This window comes from Capra hircus, chromosome 2 (assembly GCF_001704415.2).
Source record: "Capra hircus breed San Clemente chromosome 2, ASM170441v1, whole genome shotgun sequence".
NCBI classification, from domain to species: domain Eukaryota; kingdom Metazoa; phylum Chordata; class Mammalia; order Artiodactyla; family Bovidae; genus Capra; species Capra hircus.
This window is the reverse complement of record NC_030809.1, coordinates 99,754,862-99,768,561: the sequence shown is the minus strand read 5'-3', so window position 1 is coordinate 99,768,561 and position 13,700 is coordinate 99,754,862. Positions and strand designations below refer to the sequence as shown.

Sequence of the window (13,700 nt, the reverse complement as noted above, 5' to 3'; positions counted from 1 at the left end):
GAACTACATTAGAACCTCGTATCTACCATAAAGAGAGTTGTTCACGAGACAGCTTTACTAACACCTACCTCTTGATGATGAGCTCATGATTGCACCTACTGAATTGAATGCTTCAGATAAGGAGAGTCTCATTAAATTTAGGGGCCGCTTTCTATGGTTTATTCAACACTTAGTATGTTTGATAACCAGGCACGTAATTCATAATAAGTTAGCGTTTTTTTCCACAGATGAAACCATAAAGTGGTTTGATGGAACTCCCACAGATCAATCAAACTGGGGTATTCGGAAGCCAGAGGTGGACCACTTCAAACCCCATCTGTGTGTTGCCCTGAAGATTCCTGAAGGAGTGTGGCAATTATCCTCGTGTCAAGACAAAAAGGGATTTATATGTAAAATGGAAGCAGGTAGGTAAAGTTAAAAGGTAAATCCTCATTTGATTCCACCCTGACTAAAGCTGACCCACCTCTTTACACTTAAAACTTTTAAAATTCAGGTATTCAGAGAGTATTCAAACAGACTCTGACATTATTGTCTTGTTTTACATCAAATAATTTATAGAACATACCAGCTTTCTCTCATATGCAGAGAAAAATCATTATAAATCAACTCAAAGACTATGACTTTCTTGTGTCATCTGGCTGTTATATTAATGGGCAGAAAAGCAGTTTTACCTCAAGCAAATAGAGCTGGAAATGTAAACAAGCAACTCTCATTCTGGCAACTGCAACTCAGAATTTTAAAGTATCATTTTTGGTCACAGGAAATATAATTCAGGCCTAGGTATCCTTACTGTGGATAAGTAGATGTGTTTTTCTACTGCAAGGCATAGTATATTATAAATCATATTTTAACTTCATCTTTGTGGTGAAAAAAATTTAGAAATATAAGCCAGAAAATTCTAGTCAGTTGCAAATGATACAGATTTCTAAGACAGTAAGGATTATTGACAGTGGAAGATGTTTATAATATTCACAACAGTTTCCAGATGCCAGTATTATAAAGAACAGGGGATTGATGTGGTCTGGGCTCCTGAAGAAGACTTTAGAGAGGGGATGAGGCTTTCGAATAGTAAAAGATAAAGAGAATAGAGAAGGGAAAGAATACTGGAGAAACGTTTCAGTAAGACGAAAGACAGAAATAGAGAATGAACTTAAGGCTAGTCCACATTAGGTGGTGATGGGGGTAAAAGCATATTTCTGTAGGTTCCATCCACAGGGAGTGCTGGGTTAAAGAGCTGAACTTCATGGTGAAGGACACGCGGAACCCCTAAGTACTCTGTCGATACCTACAGTGGATGTAAGGGAGATGGTTGTAATTTGAGCCCTAGAACCAGAACAAAAATGGAGGGAGGAAATGGAAAAGAGAATCATCAGTCTTTAGTGACTGATTAGATATTGGCAATGAAAAAGCAGAAACTGGTAGGTATAGGAACCAAAGTTTGAGGTTCCAAAAGTGTGGGTATCGGCTCTGTGTGGAAAACATAGCTAACCTAATAGTGTGCCCAAGCAACCACCAGCATTCAGCTACCAAGAACAAATTAGAAACACCTCATGTCTGTTCAAATCTTTAAGGTTTCCTGTACTACACAGGACACCTCTTTCATCCTTCACGGCAAGTTTTCAAGGCAGTGAAACAGATAGAACATTCCCATGTTACAAATGAGAAAAGTACTTGTCCAAACTGAGGCCACAGGGAGGAGTACCCAAATTTTCTGACTCCATGTGTCCCTTCTACACCTGCCCACTGCCTCCATCCTGAGAATGAATACCCATTCATCAGTCTTTCTTTGATAAGTATCCTTCAGTTCAGTTCAGTTCAGTTCAGTTGCTCAGTCGTGTCCGACTCTTTGCGACCTCATGAATCGCAGCACGCCAGGCCTCCCTGTCCATCACCAACTCCCGGAGTTCACTCAGACTCATGTCCATCGAGTCAGTGATGCCGTCCAGCCATCTCATCCTCTGTCGTCCCCTTCTCCTCCTGCCCCCAATCCCTCCCAGCATCAGTCTTTTCCAATGAGTCAACTCTTCACATGAGGTGGCCAAAGTACTGGAGTTTCAGCTTTAGCATCATTCCTTCCAAAGAAATCCCAGGGCTGGTCTCCTTCAGAATGGACTGGTTGGATCTCCTTGCAGTCCAAGGGACTCTCAAGAGCCTTCTCCAACACCACAGTTCAAAAGCATCAGTTTTTTGGCGCTCAGCCTTCTTCACAGTCCAACTCTCACATCCATACGTGACCACTGGAAAAACCATTGCCTTGACTAGATGGACCTTAGTTGGCAAAGTAATATCTCTGCTTTTGAATGTGCTATCTAGGTTGGCCATAACTTTTCTACACACAATACTACATTTTCAATAATATTATGTAAAATCATACAGTATTGTTTTTAAATTGCAAAATCAAGGTTTTATACATATATATAAGTGTGTTTTTGTTACTGGTAACAATGTTGACATTTCTTCATGGGTCTTAGGTAGTGCACCAAGTAGTCCTCCACTGACAAGTCCTTTACTGCTCTTTCTCTGGGTCATTCCCTGTATAATTCTCTGGATCTTTGCCTAGATCAAAAATAGCAGAGTTCAAATTCTGATATAGAGTCTACTTGGAAAAGATATATTCTTTCAGTAGAAGATCCTCAAACAGGAACCCTCAAACTTTTTGAATGGAAGAGCTATTACTCATTTCCCCAGATTCCTGAGACATGAGAAGGTGCTCATTTTTAAATCTGCAAAAAGCCAGGGAGGTTATCATCACTGGACCAGCTCCACATCAGATCCCAACAAAACTGAGTTCCTTGTAGGCAGGGACTATATTTCACTCATATTTTTATTGCAGCACTGTGCTGAGACTGGATGAGGATTCTTGAGCTTAAAAAAGGCAGTATATGTCTTTGTGAGCACTAATATTGATGATTAAATAAATCAGGGGTCAGCAAATTTTTCTTGTAAAGGATTAAATAGTAAATATTTCAGGATATAGGAGCCATATGGTCTCTGTCACACTTCAACTGTAGCAAAAAAACCACCAAAGACGACAGAGTTCTAATTAAACATTACTTATAAAAACATGTGCTCAGATTTGATCCATGGGCCATCATTTTTTGAAGTAATGACATAACTTTGCTGAATTAAAAGGAAAATTTCATCTCAATATCTTTGTATTTGATTTTAGATATTCACACAGTAAAGAAGCATCCAGGAAAAGGTAGGTTTGGAACAGTAGAGAACATTTTGATTTTTCATAGAAATAAAATAGAAATAAAATAGAAAGTAACATGTGAAAGTAACCATCTGACTTCATTGTCACTGAAGTTTTCTTTTTTCATCTCCTTGCAGGACCAAGTCACAGCATTATACCTCTTACAGTAGCACTGACACTGATAGTGATTCTGGCAATTTCCACACTTTCTTTCTGCATGTACAAGCGCAAGAACATTATCTTCAGGAGACTTGCTCAGCTTAGAAATCCTTACTATCCTTCAACCAACTTTAGTACAGTACATTTAGAAGAAAATATTCTCATTTCTGATCTTGAGAAGAATGACCAATAATAATGAAGTGAGAGAACGTCCCGGCGGTGAGAATGAGCAAAGAAGAGTATTTTCCTTTACAGACCAGATGCCACTATAATGTGAATCGTGTCACCATCTTCATTATTCTTAAAATGATTACTGGTTTTGAATTGTAACCAAATCAGATAGGTGTTGATTTATTTATTTCCTCAAACTGTGATCTATTCTTACAAGGGGGAAATTTTACAGTGCTTATTATTCAGAAAATAAGAACTATTAAAAGAAACTCCCAAATGAGACCCCTCAAACTAACATGAATAATGGTTTTTGCATTAATATGCTTTTACCGAAAATTCTGGGGAATTTTTAAGCTAATTTGATATCTATTCAGATGTTTACCAATACTCATTCCATGAAAAGAGAGGGGGATGGGAAGCAAAACTAATTTTAAAGTCCTCCACTCGTAGAAGAAAGAGAAAAAGCTTCTGAGAGGATTCTTGTTTGGTTTTTATTCAGTCAGTTTAACAGCAGGGTTTGCAAAACACTAATATCTCAGCTTAATACTCACAGGTTCTGGACTCTCTACTAATATTTAGGGTGACATTCATTTTTATTAGTTCTGTCTTCTCAAACTAAAGGAAAAGAAAAATAACCTTTCTTTAAATAGTAAAAATCTTTTAGTAGCACACTTTCACAAGCAGCCATGCAATGTGACCTAAAATCATCAATTACTAAATGATAACAAAGTTAGTTTTTAAAAAAAAAACATATAGATAAGCTCAAAGGAATATATTGAGATCTTAATACTTTTAAAATTTATGAGCTTTATTTAAGACTAAAGATATAAAGTGTATACCACTCCTAACAACCAAAAGATATAAAATGTAACTTGAATTTAAAGGGGAAAAGTTAAAGATCTGAATTACAGTTTCATTAGAATGAGACTAGAGGATGTGATGAGAAGTACTAAAAAATTACTCTCCAGAGTAATCTAGATATCTTTGCTGTATAGAGTTTATTTAGTAAATTATGGTTTGGGGGAACCACCTCCATTTGCATTAGACTAGTTAGTGTGGTCAGTAAAAAATAAAAGCATGATACTAATCCATAAATTAAAAATCACAGACTTGGTCTTCCTTCATTCATTTCTTATAAACAAAAAAGACTTCATAATCAATATTCAAAACTTCACTCATTACATAAATGTTTATCAAGTTCCTGTTAAGAACCAAGAGCCATTTTAGAAACTGGAGGTACTGGGGTAAGCACTTAGTTTCTAATGAAGGAAAACCAACAGTAAAGCAGTCAAGAAACAGAATAAAATAGCAGGTGGGTATGAAAACTAAGTAAGGGCCTACGATAGAGAGAAACTGGGAGAGTCTCCCTAGAGTGTGCATTTTCATTATTACAGCTGCCTCAAAACTGGTGGAAAACAGCCACAAGATGAAGCTAAGAGAAAGTAGGAATAAGCCTCTACATGGAAAACTGTCATCATTAGAAACACAATTTGAAGCACGTGTCCTAAGAATGAAGTCTTTGTGGCCTGAAACATTAATACAGAGTCCAAAAGCAGCTGTTTGCTACTGCTGTGTCATTACATGCTGAGACAATCTACTTCTATAATTTTGCTTGTTCAGGGACTTTTTTAAAAGATATTACATTATGTGGCAGTTGCATGTTTATGACTCAAAAGAAGAACTGGCCTGGACTAGCCAGATGTTTAGCCCAATTTAATCATCTGTCAAGTGAAATTAAAGTTCTGTTCTTGTCCGTTGTCTTGCTAAAAACTGCTAATCAACTATCCTTCCAGTCAAGGTATATTGAAGCGAATAGTCAGTCACACATAAAAATTTGACAAAGTATGTCATTAGTAAAGTGATTTTGCAGGAAAAAACTGTACTGTGCATCAGTGCTCTGTACTTTGATATTTAGTATTAAACCACATCCCCATGGACAGGTCGCACACTACTTACCATTAATGAAAGTACAGAAATAAGTACTGAGATAATCTGCTTTATTCATATATGTGCACTTTAAAAACACTTTCTTCCACAACTATTTTTAATCTGAGCTAGACTTCATAGCTATACAAGAAAAGAAACAAAATAGCAGGGTCACAAACTCAGTTCAGTTCAGTCGCTCAGTCATCTCCAACACTGTGACCGCATGGACTACAGCCCACCAGGCTTCCCTGTCCATCACCAACTCCTGGAGCTTGCTCAAACTCACGTCCAATGAGTCAGTCATGCCATCCAACCATCTCATCCTCTGTCATCCCCTTCTCCTCCTGCCTTCAATCTGTCCCAGCATCCGGGTCTTTTCCAGTGAGCCAGTTCTTCGCATCAGGTGGCCAAAGTATTGGAGCTTCAGCTTCGTCATCGGTACTTCCAATGAATATTCAGGACTGATCTCCTTTAGGATGGACTGGTTGGATCTCCTTGCAGTCCAAGGGACTCTCAAGAGTCTTCTCCAACACCACAGTTCAAAAGCATCAATTCTTCAGTGCTCAGCTTTCTTTATGGTCCAACTCTCACATCCATACATGACTACTGGAAAAACCATACCTTTGACAAGATGGACCTTTGTTGACTAAGTAATGTCTCTGCTTTTTAATATGCTGTCTAGGTTGGTCTTAGCTTTTCTTCCAAGGAGCAAGCATCTTTTAATTTCATGGCTGCAATCACCATCTGCAGTGATTTTGGAGCCCCCAAAAATAAAGTCTGTCACTGCTTCCATTGTTTCCCCATCTATTTGCCATGAAGTGATGGGACTGGATAATTAATATGCCCCCTCCAAAAAGAGTCAATTATTTTCTATAGCTCTGAGTGATGGGAAATTTTAAAGATCTTTCCAACTGAAGATATCTTGGGTTCTTCCAATTTCAACTGTCTCAGTTTAAATGTTTCTTCTATTGAAATTTCCACTTCCTATCAAGGGTGCATTACCTGGTCTCATTAGATAAACATTCAGTCTTCTAGAGTTGACATTCCCTTCTCAAAATGGTGATTGGATATATGAAACTCATTGTGTCCTTGCAGTGGGGGCTTCCCTGATAGCTCAGCTGGTAAACAATCCGCCTGCAATGCAAGAGACCCCGGTTCAATTCCTGGGTCAGCAAGATCCACTGGAGAAGGGATAGGCTACCCACTCCAGTATTCTTGGACTTCCCTTATAGCTCAGTTGGTAAAGAATCTTCCTGCAGTGTGGGAGATCTGGGTTCAATCCCTGGGTTGGGAAGATTCCCTGGAGAAGGGAAAAGCTACCCATTCCAGTATTCTAGCCTGGAGAATTCCATGGACTGTATAGTCCAAAGGGTCACAAAGCGTCGGACACGACTGAGTGACATTCACCTTCACTTGTGTCCTTGTGGCACGGCGGCGGTGGCGGGGGGGGGGAGTAGGAGTAGGTGATAACTGACTTGGGAGTCCTGCTGGCATCTTTATGGAGTCTGTATTTGGTGTAACGTGTAGTCTAGTCTCTTGATTTGGCCCCATCCTGGCTTTCCCTGGCACTGCCTCTCCCTAGAGAATTGTCTGTGATTCCCATTCAATTCCCTACCTGGATATTACAATTCTAGACAATAAAGCCATGTCACACCTGAAGTAGCGTCATCAGCTACTCTCTTAGTCAGGAGGCTTAATACTATAGCAAACAATCCCCAAATCTCATTGACTTAGTACAACAAAGGTTTATTTCTCATCCACACCAACTTTGATCTATTCAGTTATTCATGGGTCCAGGCTCCTCCTAAATATCCATAGTAGGACCTCTATCTCCAAAAGCTTTGGTTGCCTCAGAGGTCCCTTACCTCTGCCTCACAGAAGTTAAAGATCTCCTTGAGTAATTATGTAGTTTCCATGGGCTATTGAAATACATTCTCCATATTAACAGTCTTTAACTTGAGAACATGTACCCTATGGGTACATAAAGACTTCCAAGGGATACAGGGGCAGGGATATTGCTGGGGAGCTCAGTTTCAAGATTCTTTAACCTTTAAATATATTCTTTCTTAGAAGTTACTTGCCTGAGATCAAGGTGTCATGCTAGTTCTTCTTTCCCATCTCTTTTAGCAGAAATGTCTATCTCTACCTCGAAAAAAATAAAAGACATGGCTTTTACTCAAAATATGATGATGATGCCTTATCTTGGTAAAGTCCTCCATGGACCAAAGACAGAAAAAATTTCAAAATAATGATGTCACTGAAATTTCTTTTAATAAAGGAATTCTTAAAGCCACATATATTCTCATGTCTTTCCCTCTTTTCATACATTTTTCTGTTAGGATGAAGTGATAAATTAGAAATGGGTTATTTTGCCCATGTTGGGATAGTCTAACTTAATATGCATTTCATATACATATATATAAACAGCAGGAGTGATAACTACCTTCCTTTGAGACTTCATCTCATCCAGCCCCTGTCTATTATGAAAGACTGTATCCGGAGAGAATATCTCAGAAAAGCAAAGTAAAGACAGTGCAACTGTTGATAAGACCCTGAAGTGTCACTTTATAAGCTCATGGCAAGGCTCTGTGTTTTATTTATCTTAGATTTCTAACTGAACTTTGGGGAAGAGTATTATCATGCTTATTTGAACTGAAAAATGAAATCATAATTTTTTTGAACATTGTCTTATTTGGCTCATTTGACAATAAAGACTGGCTTTACCAATTAGGTTTTATGATGAAAATTTTCATTAAATTGGATGAACTATACATGCAAATCAAGTGTTGATTAAAGCATGTATAAAATAAAGACATTTAATAGAAAATTAGTATTGACCAAAGTATGATAAAATTAGCAATATTTTATTTTTCCCAACCTTTGTATGCCAGGCAAAACAAGGTGCCCATAAGTGAAAGAGTAATAGGCATAACTGATAGTCATTTTAAGAAGGAGCAGAGAACTCTGAAGTTTCTGGGTCTAGAAGCATAACATGGCACATCTTCTCATGTACCACTGGCCAGAATTAGTCACAGGGTCCAATGTAACTGCAGGGAAGTCTGGGAGGTCTCCCAGTGTGCTCAGCAAGGAGAGGATAATGGACAGTAGTGAGCACCAAAAACCTCTGCCAGCTTTCTCAGCACATATAGCTACAAAAGAAAGGGGCTGGGGAGAATAGAATTCATGCTGAATCTTGATTCATGCTAGCAATTTTTAATTAATATTAATTAATTTCATCTATGGTACATCCATTTCAGTAAGAGATGAAATATAACATTTTATTTTTATATATACTAATTATTTATCAACCATTGTAATATATTCATATCTGTAGATAATAATTGTAATAATAGTCATTGTAATGGCAACTCAATACAGAAGAAAATGTTTATTTAACACAGCCTATGTTCACAGGGAAATTAAAAAAAATAATTTTAACTTATCTTTTTATTGTAGGCAAATATGACAAGGAAATTAATAAAATAGTTTCAAGAATAAAAATATATTACATTAGGATAAAATTCATAGGGGGATTGGAATGGAAATACAAGACTAAACAGAAAAAGAAACAAGAATCTTTGACTGCTAAAAGTTTGTATTTCTATTTTTAAATAGACTATGATAGAATTCAACTGTTATGGTATTACCAATCAAAAGAATTAGGGCTTCTTGGTGAAGTGATTGGTTTCAGGTCTGGGGCAGGAAAAATACAAGATGAAACTGGAATATCTTGTAATGCCAGAAAGTAAGGAAATGCTCACAAAAAGATGAGATCATGTCCAAAGGACACAGGACCAAACTGAAGGAGCTCCCAATGGTCAAAATTGAAACACTGAGTAACAAAATAATAATAGTATTGGATTTTAAGCATAGAATATCTACGAGTTCATATTAATGAAAATAAATAAGTAAGTAAATCAAGGAGAAGCAGCAGTTCTTTTCTACAGAAGAATTCCAATTAAAAATGTAGAAGGAATGAGAGAGACAAAAATCACCATTAGGAAAACACAACAGTAATAATTGTTACAGCAAGATCCGCTAGTGGGTTCTAAAATTCGTGGGTGAACATTTAAGAAGAAACAGGAAATTTTCATACCCTTAATATATTGCCTCCAAAATAGTCATAAATTATAAGTGGAATTCCATTAATTCTGGTTAATTATAACTGGAATTCCACTTCCATTACACCTGGAAAGTACTAACTTTATAAGAGAAACCTCAGGGTTAAGATAAGCAGTAATGAGCCGCAGCAGCATCCGGTGTCCTCTAGCATCATGCCCTAAGAAGGGCACATGACCTTTTTGGTGTCTACCCAAATAATGCGTAATCCCGACTTAATAATAAAAAACATCAGACAAATTCAAACTGACAAGCATTACACAAAGTAATTGATGACTTCAAAAGTGTCCAGGTCATGAAAGATAAGGAAAGACTGAGGAAATGTCGCAGACTGGAAGAGAATAAGGAGCCATGACAACTAAATGCAAGGGAAAATCCTGAACTGGATCCTGAAACAGAAAATGGGTATTGTGGAAAAACGTGAAATTATAATAAAATTTGTAGTTAGCAGTATATATATACCATTAGAAGCTGAGTGAATGGTGTATAGAAATTCTCTGTACTATGCTGGTACTGCATTGTGCTAGAAATTTTCTATAAATCTAAAGTTATTTCAAAATAAAAAGTTGAAAATAGGCTATGATATTATATTCCACTGGATGTGTTGAAAGGATGACATGATGTTTTTACTTTTAAATGTCATTATAATAAGATGAAAATTGCATCCTAATTATAAAAAATTTTAAATGTCAAATTAGAAATGTAGGGAGGGATTTTTTTTCCAAAATTCTTTTAGGAGTATGCGAGCAAAAATATTTGAGGACCATTGTTATATGACACTCTCTTCTCCTGCCCCAAATAAGAACCAAGCAAAGCCTAATTTTTCTTCAATCTGTCTAATAGCTCGTCCACAGAATTGAGGCCAACATATATCTTGGTGTCAGCTTTCTGCCTTCTGTGCTCTTTTTATTTCACTTCTCTAGTGTCTTATCAGCATTTCCAGTTCTCTCACTCCTGTTTATCCATTACAACCTCATGGCTTACTCTTCATGGTAGACAAAGTACAGAAGGGGAAAAATAAAACTTGCTTAGTTTCCTCACATTGAGAAACATTTCAAAGTGTTACATTCCATCAAAATTCTTATCACCATTTATATGAAACTTTGCAACGATTATTACTATACGTGGTTGGAATATTTATTCCATTTTCTTCCACCCCTCAAAACAACGATATAGAATAGCAACTGGCAGGGTGAAATTCAGCCTTCTGCCTGTTTCTGTAAATAAAATTACGGGAACACAGCGATGCTCATTCATTCACTCACTGTGTATGATTGCTTCCAGGCTAGGGCAGCAGAGTTGAGTGGCTGCAACATACACTGAAGGGCCTGGAATCCTTTGGTATTTACCTCTCACCCTTTACAGGAGAGGTCTGCTGACCCCTGATTTAGAAAAGAATTATCTAGAAGCAAAGTCTAGCATCCTTTAGCAAGTCTTACAAGCATTATAATATACATGAGAAGCACTTCAGTGTATTGATAACCACTTCTATTTGGAACCATGTGAACCATGTGAAAGTCACTCAGTCGTGTCCGACTCTTTGCGAACCCATGGACTATACAGTCCATGTAATTCTCCAGGCCAGAATACTGGAGTGGGTAGCCTTTCCCTTCTCCGGGGGATTGTCCCAACCCAGGGATTGAACCCAGGTGTCCCGCTTTGCAGGTGGATTCTTTACCAGCTGAGCCACAAGGAAAGCCCAAGAATACTGGAGTGGGTAGCCTATCCCTTCTCCAGCGGATCTTCCTGACCCAGGAATCGAACCGGGGTCTCCTGTATTGCAGGCAGATTCTTTATTAGTTGAGCCTGGTAAAGAAGAAGAAGAAGAAGAAGAAGAAGAAATGTCTCTCTATCAGAGAAGCCTGAAACATTTATTGAGAGACTACTGTGCCCCAGCAGACAAAGAACCAACTCATTGGAAAAGACCCTGATGCTGGGAAAGATTGAGGGCAGGAGGAGAAGGGGGCAGCAGAGGATGAGATGGCTGGATAGTATCACTGATTCAATGGACATGAGTTTGAGCAAACTGTGGGAGATAGTGAAGGACAGGGAAGCCTGGCGTGCAGTAGTTCATGGGGTCACAAGGAGTCAGACACGAGTTAGCAACTGAACAACAACATGCGCCCCCAGAGAGGGTTCTAGGTTCTAGAACTGGTAATACAAATAAAACCCGTGAGGAAGTGCACGAGGTCTTGGGGAAGAAGAATATGTACATAATAAATGTAATATAATGTGACACAAATATTAACAGAAAGAAAAGAATCAGAAAAAAAGGGTACTGATGAATTCTGTTGGGTAAAGAAAGAAACTTAACAGAAAGAGTTCAGTTCAGTTCATTTCAGTTGCTCAGTCGTGTCTGACTCTGCAACCCCATGAACCGCAGCACGCCAGGCCACCCTGTCCATCACCAACTCCTGGAGTTCACTCAGACTCACGTCCATCGAGTCAGTGATGCCATCCAGCCATCTCATCCTCATTCGTCCCCTTCTCCTCCTGCCCCCAATCCCTCCCAGCACCAGAGTCTTTTCCAATGAGTCAACTCTTTGCATGAGGTGGCCAAAGTACTGGAGTTTCAGCTTTAGCATCATTCCTTCCAAAGAAATCCCAGGGCTGATCTCCTTCAGAATGGACTTGTTGGATCTCCTTGCAGTCCAAGGGACTCTCAAGAGTCTTCTCCAACACCACAGTTCAAACGCATCAATTCTTCGGCGCTCAGCCTTCTTCACAGTCCAACTCTCACATCCATACATGACCACAGGAAAAACCATAGCCTTGACTAGACAGACCTTAGTTGGCAAAGTAAAGTCTCTGCTTTTGAATATGCTATCTAGGTTGGTCATAACTTTTCTTCCAAGGAGTAAGCGTCTTTTAATTTCATGGCTGCAGTCACCATCTGCCGTGATTTTGGAGCCCAGAAAAATAAAGTCTGACACTGTTTCCACTGTTTCCCCATCTATTTCCCATGAAGTGATGGGACCGGATGCCATGATCTTCGTTTTCTGAATGTTGAGCTTTAGGCCAACTTTTTCACTCTCCTCTTTCACTTTCATCAAGAGGCTTTTTAGTTCCTCTTCACTTTCTGCCATAAGGGTGGTGTCATCTGCATATCTGAGGTTATTGATATTTCTCCCGGCAATCTTGATTCCTGAGTAATGCCCGTTAAACAGGAAATTTTAAATAAAAGAGATTTCTTTTATATCTTCTTGAGTTAGAAAGAAAGCTTTTTAGTTTTTGACCAATAATAAAGAAAAGACGTACTTAATTTACACATACTTAACTTCTGAATCCTCAAGGAAAAAAACAATCTCAAGAATGGCATACATTATTACCTTTATACTATGGCTAAATCCATTTAAAGCCAACTTGGTTATAGTTATTCCTAGTTATTACTGGAGTGGAATGGAAGGGGTGGGTACATCTGCATTGCTGATCACACCATGGCATTAAGATTTACGTCTGTAAACAATTTCAGTTTAAAAATCTATCTTATATCATGTGCTATATGAGCTACATAATTAACATGTTATGACTCTCAATTCTTATGTATAAGAATAATGGCTTTTACTGGAAAAAAAACTAAAGCATTTATAAATGAACATTAGAAATAAACATTCAAAAGTTATATCTATTTTAGGAACATTGACTTAGCTGTTCATGGTTCTCTAAAGCCTAATGAAACTGTGTGTGTCTTGAATTGTTTACAAAAATTTATAGCACTTTGAATTTTATTTCCAATGTTTACAATTCAATAGCAAATGACTGAAAATTCAGATTTGTTCACTCTTAGGTTGTAAAATTTTAAGTGTGTATGTGTGTGTGTTAGTTGCTCAGTCGTGTTCAACTCCTTGTGACCCCATGGACTGTAACCCTCCAGGCTCCTTTGTCCATGGAATTCTCCAGGCAACAATACTGGAGTGAGTTGCCATTTCCTACTCCAGGGGATCTTCTCAACCCAGGGATTGAACTTGGGTCTCCTGCATTCCAGGCAGATTCTTTACCTTCTGAGCCACCAGGGAAGCCCATAGTGTAATGTAGCTTTAAAGACTCAGCTAATAATATTCAGGCTTACATAAAAGGTTAATATTCCAGGTACACTTATAAATATCTTGAACCATATGTTTTATTTCTT

At 38.1% G+C, this 13,700-nt stretch overlaps 1 protein-coding gene across 2 annotated transcripts in view; it reads left to right on the top strand.

Annotated features, from left to right (window-relative positions):
* Window positions 1-5,396, top strand: part of PLA2R1 (phospholipase A2 receptor 1) — a 125,303-nt gene extending 119,907 nt beyond the window's left edge. Inside the window, exons 28-30 of one of the 2 annotated variants that reach the window (XM_018063573.1) lie at window positions 228-404; window positions 3,170-3,202; window positions 3,334-5,396. In XM_018063573.1, coding sequence (XP_017919062.1) covers window positions 228-404; window positions 3,170-3,202; window positions 3,334-3,548 — 425 coding nt within the window. In that variant the 3' untranslated portion in view covers window positions 3,549-5,396. The remainder of the gene's footprint in view (window positions 1-227; window positions 405-3,169; window positions 3,203-3,333) is intronic. The other variant, XM_018063574.1, reaches the window with a different exon arrangement.